The sequence below is a fragment of the Rhyacophila brunnea genome, unplaced genomic scaffold (assembly GCF_057557595.1).
Source record: "Rhyacophila brunnea isolate RB1 unplaced genomic scaffold, BYU_Rbru_1.0 scaffold_9, whole genome shotgun sequence".
Lineage (NCBI taxonomy): Eukaryota > Metazoa > Arthropoda > Insecta > Trichoptera > Rhyacophilidae > Rhyacophila > Rhyacophila brunnea.
In genome coordinates this window covers 36,479,154-36,497,579 of record NW_028233361.1, presented here as the reverse complement: position 1 = coordinate 36,497,579, position 18,426 = coordinate 36,479,154, and the positions used below count along the sequence as shown (strand labels likewise).

Sequence of the window (18,426 nt, the reverse complement as noted above, 5' to 3'; positions counted from 1 at the left end):
AACCACCATTATAGACAATATTATTATTTGATGTTGCGTGACATTACAATCACAATCACGCTGGCAATAACTATGGTAACCAATCAATGACCCCATACAAACAAAAATTCATATATTTATTAATTAATTGGCCACATTATCTGTGAGAGATAATCTCAATAAACTATAAATGTATACCTACTGGCCTCATAAAATAAATAGGTTGTCACATATTTATAATTTAAAAAAGATATAGTATACGAAACTGGTCCTAATGATTATTGAATTATTATGTAAATTAAGTATTGTATACTCATCGTGTTTTATTTCGATTATAAAAACCTTAATTATATCTTATAGACCCGTTTATCATCAGAAATGAACTTACGATTGTTTAAGAGAGCATTATAGTAATAATCGGGCATTAACTTTCAAAATAATCTAGTAAAACTTTTATTTGTTTCACTGGATTGGACAATGATAATAATTATTTATGTTGGTGAAAAAAAACATTGCATAGTCTATGGACAATGGCACTTAAATTATACAGTTGGCAATACCGCTCTAAGGATACAAAGCCCTTTTGTTCTATTTTCAAATCTCCTTTCATTTGTTTTTTCTTGTGCTCTCACTATTTTGATGTATCACACATAATTATTAAAATGTAAGAATTCTTAAGGGGGGACATGCTCGTCGAAGGTCAAAATTGAGTTTTTATTGTATTTTCAAACCATGATCCTGGACACTCCTTAAACGTTGTAGATAATCTATTTATATAATTTTGAAGCCTTATTATCCTTTATAGTTATTTTAAACATTTGATGACTGCATGAAGTATTTTTGTTACATAAAATAGTATTCTTTTAAACCTCTCGCTCTAATGTTTTAGAATATAGTCATATTTCAGTACGTCCATGTGAGGTGGTGTTAAGATTTTTTACATTTATTAATTTTTAAACGCATTTATAAAACCAATAGCATAATTTATTACGAGATAATTTTTGTAAAATATTCACGATAAAAAATTATATTGATAATCTCTGTGATCCCAAATTTGACAAGAATTAGGCATTTTATTATTCAAAAAATCGGCAAGATTAACACATTTGAAGATGATTCTAAAGATATTTATTATAAGCTATGTCTTTGACCATTCAAGTGTGATAAACATCTTATGAATAATGATTGCTTTATAATAATTATTGACCTAAGAATAAGGTAGTGTTTTTTTGAAATACGCCATTTCTTTTGTCATTCCCCAGTGGTTAAGCTACAACATACGGCCGTAGCCATAAATTGAAAAACTATAATTAAAGCAGGGAGTAAAATGATATTGACGCGCGTGTTTGCACATGTACCGTTTAAAAAAAAATAAAAAAAAATTCGGTTAAGTACATGTTCAAACACGCGCGTTAACATAATTTTACTCCCTACTTTAATTATAGTTTGTCATTTTATGGCTACGGCCGTATGTTGTAGCTTAACCACTGGGGAATGACAAAAGAAATGGCGTATTTCAAAAAAACACTACCTTATTCTTAGGTCAATAATTATTATAAAGCAATCATTATTCATAAGATGTTCATCACACTTGAATGGTCAAAGACATAGCTTATAATAAATATCTTTAGAATCATCTTCAAATGTGTTAATCTTGCCGATTTTTTGAATAATAAAATGCCTAATTCTTGTCAAATTTGGGATCACAGAGATTATCAAAATATTTTTTTATCGTGAATATTTTACAAAAATTATCTCGTAATAAATTATACTAATAGTTTTATAAATGCGTTTAAAAATTAATAAATTTAAAAAATCTTAACACCACTGCACAGTTATGTACCGAAATATGACTATATTCTAAAACATTAGAGCGAGAGGTTTAAAAGAATACTATTTTATGTAACAAAAATACTTCCTGCAATCATCAAATGTTTAAAATAACTATAAAGGATAATAAGGCTTCAAAATTATATAAATAGATTATCTACAACGTTTAAGGAGTGTCCAGGATCATGGTTTGAAAATACAATAAAAACTCAATTTTGACCTTCGACGAGCATGTCCCCCCTTAAAGTATCTCAGCCTAATAAAAGCATAACAATATATCAATTTTAAAACCTAAATAATTTATTTTTATATGTGCTGTAATTAGATAACTACTATATACTGGTTCCTAATTAATTTTTATGCTATTAAAAAATGAAGTAGGTATAATGGTTTCTCTTACATTTGCATGAAGGCCTCCTTTACCCAGAAGCAAACCCATATCTTTGCAATCTTCCACTATGTTCAGGACATGGGGTAGAGACAAAGACTTTATTGGCTCATCTTGCACCAATTCAATGCCAATCATCAGACCTTTCCCTCGTACATCACCGATCACCGGATACTTTTCTTTAAGCTTTGCAAGTTCTTGCAGTAAATATGTTCCAATATTTTTTGATAGCTGCTGGGTTTTTTCTTCCTCCATAACCTAGTAAACCATAATATTATCATTTCTTCTTTATGTTTCATTGTCGCCTGCAGTGAAGTTTTATACAGAACACCCTGCTTCTAAATCAGTGGTTCGCCTGTTCAAATCCACTTCAACCGGTGTATTTTCAATGTTTGTATTCAAAGCATGAATTGAAAGAATGGTTAACAACTAGTTCCCTTATAAAAGTGTATCACCTACATACTATCGTTGTCCATGTGCATAACTCCCAAAAACTCTGCCCAGATCCACACCAGTTGTGCCAATGAATAATATTGGAGCCAATTTTTGAATCGCTAAAAACCTCAAATGGAAATGGGCTGGACACATAGCTCGAAGAAGGGACAATCACTGGACAAATCTAGTCATCCAGTGATAACCAAGAGGTGCAAAACGTCCACAAGGTAGACCGCTGGATCGATGAAATGGTTAAGTTCTGCGGAAATATGTGGCAACGCAATGCACAGGACCGATAGAAGTGGAATCAGCTTGGAGAGGTCTTCATCCACCAGTGGATAGATTCAGGCTGATGATCATGTAGATTGTAGAATGTGCAAACAACGGTATATAAGTTATGTCAACACCATGATAATTTGAACTAAATATGGCTCATTACTTTTTACAAATTTCAGATTTTGCAGGAATTCGTCACAAAATGGTTCAGGAAAGTCCAGACCCTTTTGAGATCAGTCTCCGCTTTGGCACATTCACATCCATGTGACAATTAAATAAATAAAAAATGTGACCCTTTTGTGGGCTAGTAAGGATGTGAAGCCATCCTACTACCGAACCTTCTGTAATTATAATATATGAGGCGTGTAGTTTCAAAAACAACTTACTCCACTACTTGACGAAAATGAGTTATGAATGCCAAAATCTAAAGGAGAAGTTTTTGAACAAGTATTTTTTGTATATAACGACCTAATAGCATTCAATCTAGTAGAAAAATCAATTTCAAAATCGCTATTGGTTACAAAAGAAACTTATTCCAGGAGTGTCGCAAACCATTTTTCACTTATTCCAAATTGACCAATAGGAAGACTGCATTTGCAATGGCGTCTTTCAGTTAAACAGTAAACACGGTACGAAATTGCTCACCAAATTTTAGATGAAAAAACAGTGTTACAAGCCAAAATATAATATATAAGTTGTTCAATATCATCATGGATGTGCAAGCTTCACCTGTAATAACCGAAAATGCCAGAAAACGAATACGTCACACGGAAAAATGAAAAAGAAATATCGTCAAAATTCGACAGTAAGTTCCTTATGTTACTGTCAATGTACTCTAAATGAATAAGTGAGAGAAAACACATAATTTCCAGAAAGTGAACGATTTATTGTTGAATTGTATGGTATATTTTGGGGTTTGATTTAAAGTTTTTATAAAACACGGGTAGGTACAGAACAAAATTATCCACTTTGGAGAATTTTAATGCTGATTTGGCCAAGTTTTCGTGTTATTTTTGGAAGTACATAGATATTATTATAATTATTTAGGTATTATTTTCAAGCGAAAAAACTATCATTGGTACCGTGGCACTAAATTATTAATGCTTTCAGTTTACTAAGTATATAGGATAAGTATTTTCAGTCTATCTATAACTATTTAAATTTGATTAATCACTTTTACTTTGTTTTGTTGTGATAATTCCTTATTCTGTAATAATTGGCATTTTTACTATATGTATACGCACAACGAAGGGAGTTTCAATATTTTTATTTAAAGAATCCGTTCATCAGAAATAAATAATATTATTAATGGTACTAACTACTAAGACTTTCGTAATGCGATTTTTAACAAATAATTGAATTGAAAATATTTCGGGCGTCTTCACGAATTCCTATGCATCAACATTAATTGCACGTCGTGTTAATTTATTGATATTTTAATTATTTTTCGTCCGAGGGCCGTAAAATTTATTCTCAAATGAGGATAAGTAATATTGTTTAATATATATTTAAACAAAAAGTCAACAGAAGCTTGCTTCGGTGACAAGTGTCTTAGCAATTTTATGTTATTTCGTAATTTGAGTATCACGGGTTAGGTTTATATCACTACTCATATATTTTTTTATATTGGTAATATTATCAATTATTATTTACTTACCTAATTTTCATTGTAAAATTACACTTTATTTATATTAGTATACTTAATAAAAATATAAGGTATTTTATTGTTTGATTACTATTTTCTAACTAACGTTTGTTGTTTTTGTTATAATAATACAAAATCGGTGCGTGCACTTATATACGCGCGTGCGACTTAGAAGTTATACTTCTTTGGCGTAACAAAACAAAACGTGGTGACTTAGAATCAGGTTCATAAAATAAATAAAAGTTTTTCTTTGGTTCATCGAACTATCCAAATTGTTTGTTTGTCTTATTGGTAGGAAGTTGAAATGGTACATTTCGAAAGTTTGGAGTAGTTTGTATTCTTTAATAATAAACACATGGTACACTTTATAAATTAAATCTTCATTTTAATCCCCTAATTTTAGAGTACAATTATCTCTTGGACATTACATTTCTTATGGTACGTTTACATCTGACACTTATACCGTTATACTTATTTTATGTGTCGGACATAAAATTTCATTTACTGTTTACACCTGCATGGATCTGACATAAAATTCTGGTATACTTCTCGTTGAAATAAAGTCTCGACACTTTATTCAATGGCAACATTGGAATAAATATATGCGGTGTTTACATATGATATTGTAATTTATTCGGACACTTATTTTGTATACTTCTCAAAAACGTTATGTCAGTTGTCAATATGGGAATGTTAAAAAAGAAAGCAGCGAGTGTTATTATTTTAAGTCTTTTGGCAACAAAAAGGAGGAAAAAATGGTCTAGATGGGTGCGGGAATGGATTCAGCGACGAGAAGAACTAGGTGCCTTCCGTTTAATGTCAGAGTTTAAAATCGAAGATCCAACTCAATTTGTGAACTTTAGTTTGCAAGATTGGACCTTTTGCCAAAAAACAAGACACACAATTCAGAAATGCGTAGAAGAACGATTAACAGTAACATTGCGATATCTAGCACTTGATCGTCATTGCATATTCAATATAATATTATCGTACCTAATACGAGTGCAGGTGTGGGCCAAAATGAATTAGGTAATACCATTTGAAGCGCATTTTTTCTTCACAGAGTGCATCAGAATTAATCGTATGTGCCGAGAACAAGCGATATTTTATTTTCGAACAAAATCCATAGAACACGGCACATCCGATTTATTTCTCATTGTCTATGATTTTTGACAGATCGCTACAGTACATTTATTAACGTAAACGTTGGGCATACATTCATGGTGTACCTATGATTATTGATTGTCCGTTGTTTTAGAAATATACATATGCAATTCACTAGGTACCTGTCAAACTACGAATATTGTGTCAGGTACTTGACATAAAAGTAGACGGTGGTCCAACTTCGGTGATATATCGCTCCAAGTTCGAACTTGTCGAATACGCGGTGTTTACATTTGCGTATATAAGTAGATTGAATAAGTGGTAGGTGAGAGTCGACACACGCAAAATAAGTGGCAGATACAAATATACTTACTGTTTACACTTAAGTGAATATGGTGTCATACATAAATATGACGATATTAGTGTCAAATGTAAACGTACCATTATTCATATTACTGTCCATATATTTATATATATATTTATTATGAAGGTTTTAATTATCTTGTTAAATTAAACACTCGAAAAAACGGGCCACTTATTGGAGTGCCGCTGGTTTAAAATTATTTTATTGCGTTATTCTGTAATTATTAATATTATTCAATATTACTATTTTAATTATCTTATTAAATTACACACTCGAGAAAAAGGGCCCCTTATTGGAGTACCGCTGGTTTAAAATTATCTTGTTGCTTTATTTCGTATGTATTAATAATATTTACTATTACTATTTTAATTATCTTGTTAAATTACACACTTAGAAAAGGGGCCTCTTATTGGACCGTCGCTGGTTTAAAATTATTTTATTGCACTATTTTTTAATTATTTATATTATTCAATATTACTATTTTAATTATTATATAAAATTACACACTCGAGAAAAGGGGCCGCTTATTGGAGTACCGCTGGTTTAAAATTATCTTGTTGCTTCATTTCGTATTTATTAATATTATTTACTATTACTATTTTAATTATCTTGTTAATTTACACACTCAGAAAAGGGGACGCTTATTGGAGCGTCGCTAGTTTAAAATTATTTTATTACTTCATTCCGTGATTATTAATATTATTTAATATTACTATTTTAATTATCTTGTTAAATTACACACTCAAGAAAAGGGACCGCTTATTGGAGTGCCGCTGGCTTAAAATTATCTTGTCGCTTCATTCCGTATGGTGATAGTACCCCGATCACGTGATTATGTCGCACTTTCGCAACGGTGTGCGCCCGCAGCTCTCAATTATTGTACCCTCTACTAAACACGCCAAAAGAAGTATAACTTCAAAAATATTATTTTGTATCAAAACCATTTTAATAGGATTTCCCTAAGGCTAAATGTCACAAAACAGTGAAATAATTTGAATGACCAATTTTATTTACCTATTTTCAAATATTTTAAAATTAGTAACCAGAATAATTATTTTGAATGGGTACGAATATTCATGACTTTTCCTGCAACATTTAACATGACAATTTTTTTAGTGGTTTTTACAAACGCAATTTATTCCAAATGTGTTAGTTTCAAATATAACTTATTCCAAGTTTCAGAAACAAAAGTAACTTACTCCAAATATAATATTAGAAAAAACCTAATTTTAAGAACATTTTCATAGTTTTTAGCATTGAGATATCCATTTCAAAGTGTAAACTACAATTTTCAACAGAAATAACAAAAAAATATGTAAAATCAACACCGTAAACAGTTTTTTGTTGTTTGCCAACAATTTGTAAAAGTGGAATAAGTTGTTTTTGAAACTACACCCCTCATATATCACCTAACTCTCTTTCTTCTACCCACTCTAAAGTAACTTCTAAGCTCAGAGGTATCAGTAAGTAAGTATAACAAGACGTTGACAGCAAAGTGCCATTTTTATATACAAAGAGTGCAACCAATGCCGTCACTCCCGAGAATATATTTTACATCTTACTTTAAAAAGTTATATGGTTAAATCTTTTGGAATATGAATTAGTTTCGATAAATTCAATAAAATAATGCATGCTTGTATTTACATCCAAAACTGCGATTCCTGCTGCACATGCGATCGGATTGCCGCCGTAAGTGTTGAAATGCATGGCTTTGGTGAGGCATTCAGCTATTTTTGGCGTGGTGACTAGAGCCGCAAACGGGAAGCCATTACCAATACCTTTGGCCATCGTCACAATATCTGGAGATACTCCATGCGCTTCGAATCCCCAGAAATGATCACCTGTTCTTCCAAATCCTGTTTGAACCTATATCATAACATAATAAATTAATCAACAGTCAACAGTAGTAAATACTATGTATATTTATTTAAAAAAGAATATAATATGATATTGATAACCATCTAATTATAGGTAAGTTTTTTTAATATTAATTTATTATTAACCATGTCCTTGTTTTTTTGTACAAACTTGTTATAGATGAGTTATGGACAAGCTCTGACAAATTCAAACAAAATGCATTATTTAATGTTCAAATTCATTTATTACAATTTTAAGTTTAAGATGTTTACAACAAGTACCTACTATGTATTAAAAATAAGTTACATTATTAAATAAAAATAGTGTGATAATGATTTAAGTGTAAAGAAGTAGATCACGTAAGCTAAATGTGTGAAAAAGGAAAAGGAAGATAAGTCTGAAAATTATTTAGATATGTCAAAACAATTATAATATCATCGTAAGGTTGTTGAAACGCGTCACAATATTGTTTTATATTCGTTGTTCATTAATAATATGGTACTGCGTAGTTTAATAAAAAAATTATTTATGTCACGGAGGTTTTAACAGCTCAGCAACGACATATGCGTAAAGAAGAAAAATGACAAGTTGAATCGACGCTACTGAATTAGTAAATTTAATACAGGAAGTTCCCAAACAAACTTGTCTAAAATTAGTGATTTTGTACTTATCTACATTTTCCTTTCGTAAACAAAAATAGACCCTATTTCAATTGGCATCACTAATAACAGGTTTGTTGTGCAGTACAAAAACCACGTAGATTAATAAGAATATTGTAACCACGCACCAGAGATAGTCAGTAATATCAATAATTATCAAAAAAGATTGCATTTGGCGAGCCGTCAGTCACATAGTGGTTTAGTGACGGAATGGCTGCTTCTAAATACGTGGTTCGCTGGTTCGAATCTCATTGTTACTTGGTTACGCATATTGCATGGTTCCAGAGCATAAGCCATATGAAGGAATGAGTGAATGATTAACAACCGTTTCACGTTCAATATGATTTTCTTTACAAGTTTTTATCGCATATAAACTATTAATGTCCTGTTACCACTACAGGCATATGCTTTTAGGCAAGCTGGACGTTAACACAAATCACATTAAATCACTCGTTTGCTGATCAATGCATGGACGAATAGAATAGGACACGAATGTGTCAAGCGGGGTATCACTCACCGCTCACTCCAACGGCACAGGGAAGCATGGAGAATGAGGTAAGTATATAGCCGATCGGATGTGGCAGTACTGGTGAACATCAAACCTGCGGCTTCCTGCGTTTTATGGTAACATCTAGAAGTTCTAATATACGGAGAGCTTTAAATATTCTCTATCTATGCTGGTGATCTGTCATTGTCCGGTGCATGTAGTATTACCAAATTATTTCTCCGCCAGTCCAAAGTGAACAGGCAGAATAACTAGTATCACTTCCCTCCATTTTGGGTGTGAAATTTTCTCAACTGTCACTTTGTGTTTTGTTTTCTTTTTTATCGTCTGTATTTGGGATGAAGGTGGATAATTAAGGCACCGGAATTGTGATGGAAGCGGCGAGTTTATTTACGTTTATTATACTATATGGTTACATTTTATTAATACTATAATTCTACGGAGGGCGAAATGTACGCGTTCGCGATTTTGCTGCTTGTCGCGATCTGCGCACCATCATGTGATTTTTTTTTACGAAACCGTCGTCGAAAAGAAAGCGACGTTGCAAATCTCCAACGGTTAACAAAATTTACGGCATTGCCGGCTGGGCTCTTTTATTATTATTTATTTTCGTAATCAGCACTTTATTATTTGTTGGCTTTGATACCGATTCGGGCGTCTCCAGATACACAAAGACATCCCCAAATGGGGACCATACGGGGGTGTCACAAGTGCACCTCTCCGGAAAGGCCCGAATGGGGATCGGGCCAACTAAGGGCTGATTACGATAGCGTGTGTAACTGGACAGTGCGGCGGCTTGATAAGGGGTGGTTGCGTCTCTAGACGTTGAAGGATCGAAGCCCTTCCGGTACGTCGGCGGCTGGAGAGACTCGGATGCAGCACTGTAGCATAGTGGTTCGCGGTTCCCGGGCCCACCGTAAAGCTGCTGAGAGAGGAGGGCGTCGCGCCCAGCCCTCTCAACACCCTCGGACCGTCGGCAACCGGAGAGTTTCGGATGCAGCACTACGCCGCTTTGTGGGCGTAGTGGTTCGCGGCTCCCAGGCCTACCGTACGGGCGGATGCTGAGAGAGGACGCCACACCCAGCCTTCCCAACAGCGACCGTCCGAAAATCAGTCGATCCCTCACGAAAGTGCATACCGGCACATTACTCGACCCCTTTTTGCTCGCTTGCCCTGCCGTGGCTATCGAATTACACGCACTGCACTGATAATATACTAATATAATATGCAGAAACTTAATTTTATACTTAAAATGGCTTTAGAGTTTATAAAAATAATTTTAAAAATATATCAGGGCCCGAAATGGACCGGAACGCCATTCTGCCTCATACAACCGCTCCGGGTTGTAAAATTTTTCACTTCGAGCACTGAAATAACTTATTATACATCGCTTCCAAACACAAAACACTTAAAACTAACTAATCTATGATGCTAATGGCTGAAGATGCTGCTTGGCTGCTATCCGCTGATGGGGGCTGCTTTGCTCAGCTGAAGAAGGCCGCTTTGTAGCTCTTTTCATCATGGTGCATCTGGGCCAGGGCTGCTTGCAAGGCTCACAGACACGCTGCTGTTGACGAAGAGGGCTCAAGCGGCTGATGATGCAGGGCATTTGACGCCGTTTTCCCTCGTTGGAGCCAGGGTCTTGCCCGATACACTCGTCCGTGGGCCAAGTTCGCTGGCGGATGCAGTTGGTCGGGAGTACATCGGGAGCCATGACTTCGCAATCCGGGTGTTTCTGCTCTTTTCTTCACTGGCTTGGCTTTGGCAGCATCCTCTTTATACTGCTTATTATTATACTTTTGTTGAGCGCCACCAGAGGCAAGCCTCTGGATGTTTCTTCCTCGCCGTTTCCTATTCCGGTGTTTGGATCTCAGGGTGTGTGTCCGGGTGAAAGAAATTTCACCTGCTTCTTGATTCCAGACGATCAAAATCAAGAAGCGTAGTCCCACGTTGACTGGGGCCACTTATCACTCCCCTCCATTTTGGGTGTGAAATTTTCTCAACTGTCACTTTGTGTTTTGTTTTCTTTTTTATCGTCTGTATTTGGGATGAAGGTGGATAATTAAGGCACCGGAATTGTGATGGAAGCGGCGAGTTTATTTACGTTTATTATACTATATGGTTACATTTTTTTAATACTTTAATTCTACGGAGGGCGAAATGTACGCGTTCGCGATTTTGCTGCTTGTCGCGATCTGCGCGCCATCTTGTGATTTTTTTTTACGAAACCGTCGTCGAAAAGAAAGCGACGTTGCAAATCTCCAACGGTTAACAAAATTTACGGCATTGCCGGCTGGGCTCTTTTATTATTATTTATTTTCGTAATCAGCGCTTTATTATTTGTTGGCTTTGATACCGATTCGGGCGTCTCCAGATACACAAAGACATCCCCAAATGGGGACCATACGGGGGTGTCACACTAGGCATAGTTGCCAAATAAAATCTATTATTACCTCATCGGAAATAAACAGGCCGCCATTAATATGGATGAGCTCTTCGGCTTTTTTAAGAAAACCGTGTGGATACTGCACACACCCTCCGAGTCCTTGAATACTTTCGGCAAACATTCCTGCTATGCGTCCTTTAGGTAGTGAATATTTAAACACCTACGACAATATTATTTTTAATGTATTATTATCAAATATATGTGAGAGTAAAGGTAAGGAAACACTACTTGGGCTAATGATTAAATTAGTGCAGGTCATTTTGTATTATATATTCACTTATAGCCTTCACCAATGTGCTGTGAGATTTATTTTCCAGGGCCACACTGAGGTAAGGATTTTTTTTATACAATCAACCACAAAGAGATTGTACGGTGCATCAACCACCATTATTTAAATTTAAATGAAAAATATCTAAAATTGTAAATAAGCAATCAAAGTAAAATGTCAAAAGCAGACTGCCATTTGCACATTGTCATTTAGAAACAATGCTGCAAATAAAAAAATATTAATTTTTAATAGTAAGCAACTCATCCATACTAAAAATATTCTGTAATCTCTATTCAAGTGTTGTAATTCAAAAATATACTATAGTAGTTAAATGTTTTTTGATACAATGTCTCAAGAAATGAATAATTACCTCTTCTAGTTGACCATAATACATGTCGGAAGCATTGCATTCGTTTCCTTGGCATTCACAATTCCTGTCAGTTTGTACAGGCGAGTCCCTACAATTCTTACCGCCCCATATACCTCTATAGGGATCAGCATTCATCGTCTGTATTACAAAAATATATATCATTTTAATTTAACAATCAACTAATTATATATCTAAAGTACATTTAGTCCTGATGAGGTGGGGAATTTACCTGTTGCATTTGTTTGCTATACTATAAAATATCTTTAATCTAATACCATGGATGCGATAGATAGACAATCTGTCGGAAGAGACATCAATGCAAACAATCCATCACATAGTCAATCTAATACATGTGGCAGTGTAAGCTTGCCTGATGACCCGTCACCCTTATGACAACCTACGATATATTATATACTTTTTAAAGGGTAAATATTTTATTAGTATATTATATTTTAACATTTTCCAAAAAATTAAACCTGAAATGCACATCTATCTTCTACGCAGTTCCAATTTTAAAAATATTATTTTGAACTAGATGATAGATGAACAAAACAAATAAAAATAATGTTGCTGTCGTTTGCATTATGCTTAAATTATTCGTGCATATTATAATATATTGCGGTGGTTCCATAAAATAATCAGGAACATTAAGACATTTTGCTCATTTGGATGACTTTATTAATTATTATTAATCATGGAAACAATTCTTTTACATATGCAAGACATTTTCCTTGGCGATAAAAAAATGATGATGGTATTAGCTACCAATTTTTAGGGGATTTTAGGGGGTTTTACATGTTCTTAAATTATAAATGCGAACACAAAGTTCCTAATGATTAACAAGAATTTAGATAATTTTTCGTATATCCTTGGATGGGCTATCCTAGCCAGTATTTATATTATAACAATGACATACCTGAAATTATTATCTATATATTATGTAGAGCAAGTAAACTTTTATAAAATCGTCTAATAAAGCCAGACAATTATAAAATTTTTATTTAAAAAGTGGTCATCACGCTAAGCATACCTAGAGTCCGATTTCTATAAGCTGGCGTACACGTCATCACGGTTCTTTTATGAACTAGTGGAACTACATTCCTAAATTCCCCCCGCTTCAGCATCTTAACACTGCATTACATCCGCCCCCCGCCAAATCTTTAATTATTAACTTATCTTTAATTGCCCCTATTTGCATTTTTGTGCAAGTTTGACACTTTTCTGGTTGGAAATTTCTTGAATTGAATAGGCTCGGTTTCTCATCACATTTCCCGTGTTCTTGTAACTGTGAAGATACACGATGCGTACTTAATATGCCGAAAATTGAATACGTGTATTAAATAAGGCTCTAAGTACCAAAAAGTTGTATTGCCTGTAGTTACAAAATACCGAGTCATTGCAGTAGAATTTCATGAAGCAGACCTTTTGAAAAATGTAGTTTTACAGTGTGAAGCAATCACGGCAGCTTCTATAATTTTAGGTATTAAGAACTCGCAATTGTCAAACACACATCTGATTACGAAAATACATGTCCACTTAGATTCATATATCACCGACATTTTAATATAACTGTACAGAAAATGGTAGTGAGATAGAGCTGTATACATTTTACACATTTTACAATAAAATTCATCAATTAATATACTCACATGATATACTCCATGTTGTGATGGGACAGGATATCTACAAGTGGACTGAGCTGTAAGACCCATGGTATAATTAGTCATCCCATGGTACCCGTTTCTTAGGGATATTATTCCATGGTTTCCCGTATGAAGTCTTGCTATCAACATGGCTAAATCGTTAGCTTCGGAGCCACTGTTGACTAGATAGACGACCTGTAAATTTTATATCATTAAAGCTAGTCTCATTTATATTATTATACCTACTATAATAACATGAACATGAATTACTACCAAGTAAACAGTTAGAGCCCTTACACATTGGTGTTTTGTATGAGATTCAGTATTTATACACTTATGAGATATATATACCTAACAAATGAGTAATTAAGAAGTGCCATAATGGGTACACGCGACTGCTTATGTTCGGTGGCAATGTTTTTATTGCTTTCACATATTGATGGATCAGTTCCATAGTACGATAAGGCAAAAATTTCAAGTTTGAGTTATGTTAGCCATTATATTCGTATATCGCTCCTCTTCAGTTCTACAAAATTACAACTCCAACAGCGCTCGAAATGGAAAAGTTTACGAACCGGAGCGCTCGAAAATTTTCTGAGGATGTTAATATGGTTATCAAATTTTATGTGTATTTTATAAAGATAAGTGTGGTAGATTTTTTGTTGTATCTATGGCATATCTAGCTCAGACGGTCAAATTATTTTGTCCGTGAGACGGAGCAATAACTTTACATATTTCACTAACCGGAATGGCGTTCCGGTGATCATTCTGTTCCATTTCAAGCCCTGAACTCCAAAAAATTACTAGTTGTCCTCGTAGGGCCAATGTTTTCTACAAGTCAGTGTAGGTGAGTCAAAACTTTGATCAGCTATTACTCAAAACTACTAATTCATAGTTGTAGTACTATGGAACTGAGTCATTGAATATGCATAACCAAATATAATATGCCAATACAACAAGTCGCTCACCCATTACTTACAAACTAATGTAATATAGTATAATATAATATAAAATACTTAAAGGCCCAGATGTCGTATAACAGTAGGTAACAGAAAATTGAGGAGGAGAATTTTGGAAGCTAAGCCTGAACAGTTATGCATACTTTGTAAGAAATATGTATATGTCGTTATAAGGCCCTGTCTTTTCTTATCCTCAAAATCAACATGTCATTATCATACCAAATATTATAGTATTACCATAAAAGAGTATATATAATATGAAAATTTCGTTGCTTGAAATTGATAATAAACCCTTATTTTGGTACTTCAATTAATGTCCGTGGTTGTAACTAGGGAATCCAATCCCGAGCCAAAATTCTGATCCCGGGATTTCGGGATTACAATTTGACAATCCCAGGATCCCGGGATTGGCATTTTTTCCATTGTTAATATAAAAAATTTATATTCACAAATAACATTGATAAAATCGGTCAAAAATAAATCTAGTATAATTTATACTATTTAAGACATTTATTGTTAATATTGTATACGTTTAATCTAGGAAATACACAAGTTTAACGGAGTAAATAATATTGTAATTTATATAATAATAATGAATTTAATAAGAGATTGCTGTTTCTGATAGTAAAGACTTAATGAATGGATCAGCGAGATTTAAAATAGTAAAGCAAAATAATCATGGCGTACTTATGGCCTTTCCGCTTCATAAATCTAATTAGTCAGACAAATATTAAACTGCCGTAAAACGTATGATATCATGGTGGAATTACTTTGTGAAAAGTTCGAAGCATTGTTTTTTCCAATATTTCCATTTTTAATAATTCATGTGACAAAATAAAATGAATCGGCAACCTACACATGGGTATAAATCAAACTTCATTCAAACTCAGTTTATTTCTAAGGTAGTTATTTTTTATTAAAAGTATTTTTTATATTTTCGCTTTTTTTTTATTTTCCATAAAAATTGATAAAAAAATCAATCCTGAAATCCCGGGATTATGTTTATCAATCCCGGGATTCATAGGTATCGAAAATAGCTCGGGATCCCGGGATTCGGGATCCCGGGATTGGAATCCCTAGTTGTAACAATATATTATATAATTGACGAATTTTCCATTGGACATTGCAATTGACTCGTAATTTATGAGATAATAACAGATTGTTCAGACTTTTAAACATATTTAAATCATATCAATGTCCTAATATTAATATAATAGGTATATATTATATATGTATATATATATATATATATATATACATCCCGCTATCATTACTGCGTCATCTAATAGGACACTCTCATTCAATCTTGCGTCCAACTGTAATACGGCGTCCGGTATACGGACGCAGAATTGAATTCATGTAATTTTACATTTTCTCATCTCCCAACCGCTCATAGAGTCTAAAACCGAAAATAGCCCAGACGCAGTTTTGTTACCTGATAGGAATAAAATATGTATTTGTAGTTTGGAGTTTTGTCGCTGACGGCGCTACTAGCGATGAGTGTATATTTGTGCCTGAATATTTTGTTTACAATGTGTCGCGTGTCGTACGTCCCACGGTTGGCAACGCTGTATTCCAGCTTTTTATGTCAGCACGGGTATGCTATAATAATAAATATTATTTATTCATTACTCATTCCTATTATGTGACCTTCGGGACAGACGCGGTGTATGGTAAATCAGGTAGGTAAGTATTATTATTTTATCGCATTCCCGTTATTGTTACGGATACTTACTGTTTTGGAATTTTGGTAACCTACCTACCTACTTAGTATTAGGTTTTTGTATACAGTATTATATAATATCTTTATTTTTATTGTTGGTAGGGAAAGATGCTTTATTGAGTTTAGCAAATTTTTGCAAAAGTTTATCACCAGCTATTTTATTGATACTCGTACGTTTTAATCAACCATCTTAACTTTATTTTGTTACTTATAGGTAATTCTTGTTTTTTTCTTTTTGTTAACCTATTTTCCATTATAAATAGGGTTATTTTTTTCTTATACAATATCATAATTGTGTTTCTACCAAAAACCTAACTTTATTTAGACATTGTTCTTGTTATTTTAATTATTAAATTGTGTAACTATTTTGAAGTACATATTGGGTGCCTATTATTTTTATCAACTAATGTTTCTACTAACTACCAACCTAACTTCATTTAGATATAGTTATTATTTAAAGTAGTAACTATAATACTTCAACAGTTATTATAATATGAATTTATTAAAAATAATTTTGTTGCTTATGACTATTTTTCTTTCACCCAGCATCGGATAGATCCTGGACAATGACATTATATAAAATAAATAAATATCTAGTTTTTTTGTGTTTATTCAGATGTACTTATAAGAATGTTATGCTATCAATTTTATATTAAATACGCTCTTTCTCTTTGCTTATACAATTTTATGGATCCGCAAAGTATAGTTTTACTTATCACAGTAAAGGGAATCAGAGAATTATGAAACTTAATTACCACCTTCCAGCAGCGAAGTGTGGAGGTAGGCTGTTAAGACCTGCCATAAATAATCCACATTAAACTTTGTTAGTCACACGTATTTGTTTTTATTGAACTAAGACTACAATTTACAGATGGTGTTGGTTAGTTTAAAAAATTAATTAAACCCTGCCTAAACCAAACGAAAAAAGTTTTGGTATATTTTGGAGGATACGACAAACTTGTGTACACTTTTTCATTCATACTTATTTGTTTTCGTTGGATTCAGAATACATATTACACATACTGTTGGTTAATTGTTAAAATTAATGTTAGTTAAAATTAATGAAGCCCTTCCTAAACCAAATTATAATAGATAAAAAAATATTATTATATCTATAAAATGTCCAAAGTTATGTTTGACTTAATTGCATAATTTTAGATATTTTATAGATATACTTACTACTATTTATTGACTATTATCTATTATGGCTTGGTTTTCGCAGGGTTTAATTGAATTTTAAAAACAAACCAACCGATCTCTAGTCTTATTTCAATGAAAACAAATACGTAGGACTGACAAAGTTTAGTGCACACAATTTATGTCGAATCTTACAGCCTACCTCCATCCTTCGATACTGCCACATACTATATTGAAAATATCAAGATTTACAAGACCTAAAAATAAGTATTCCAGCAAAGACGGAAGAAAATTGAGGCGGGAGAATGAACTGAAAAAGGTTGGAAAGTACCTACCCAACAAAACATAATATATCTCATATCACTAACCATAATAAAGAGTACCATCCCAATTTTTCTATTCTAAATAATAGTCTCCGAAAACTCATAATAACGCGCCATGATCATAGCGCTCTTCCCAGAACGCTTTAACATTCAATAACAACCTATCTCAAAAACGTAGAGAAATAGTGGCAACATCGCAAGACGTCCGATTGTTGGGACAATCAAACCAAATATACAAGTGGGACGCACGACATGCTACCCACTATGAAAAAATATATGAAGGACCCCCCAATGTATTAGTATGAAAGGAGTTCTGATAAGCGGGTCATTGAAAGGTAGTTTTTTTATTTTTGTATATTTTTATATAAACATTTTTCAAAAATTTAAATACCTCACGGTCGTCGTCAGATGAATGACAAAAAGAATATACTTTGTTCAAATTTATGAAAAATCAAGTCTTTCAGATGGACGCTATACTGTGGGTTATGTAAAAGGACGCAACAATGATAGCTGGA

The 18,426-nt window shown here is 33.3% G+C and overlaps 1 protein-coding gene across 2 annotated transcripts in view; it reads right to left on the bottom strand.

Annotated features, from left to right (window-relative positions):
- Positions 1-18,426, bottom strand: part of LOC147063563 (alanine--glyoxylate aminotransferase 2, mitochondrial) — a 29,808-nt gene that overhangs the window by 419 nt on the left and 10,963 nt on the right. For both annotated transcript variants that reach the window (XM_085959576.1, XM_085959577.1), the window contains exons 5-9: positions 13,776-13,964; positions 12,127-12,264; positions 11,496-11,648; positions 7,666-7,887; positions 2,210-2,455 (exon numbers count right to left, since the gene is read on the bottom strand). In XM_085959576.1, coding sequence (XP_085815702.1) covers positions 2,210-2,455; positions 7,666-7,887; positions 11,496-11,648; positions 12,127-12,264; positions 13,776-13,964 — 948 coding nt within the window. The remainder of the gene's footprint in view (positions 1-2,209; positions 2,456-7,665; positions 7,888-11,495; positions 11,649-12,126; positions 12,265-13,775; positions 13,965-18,426) is intronic.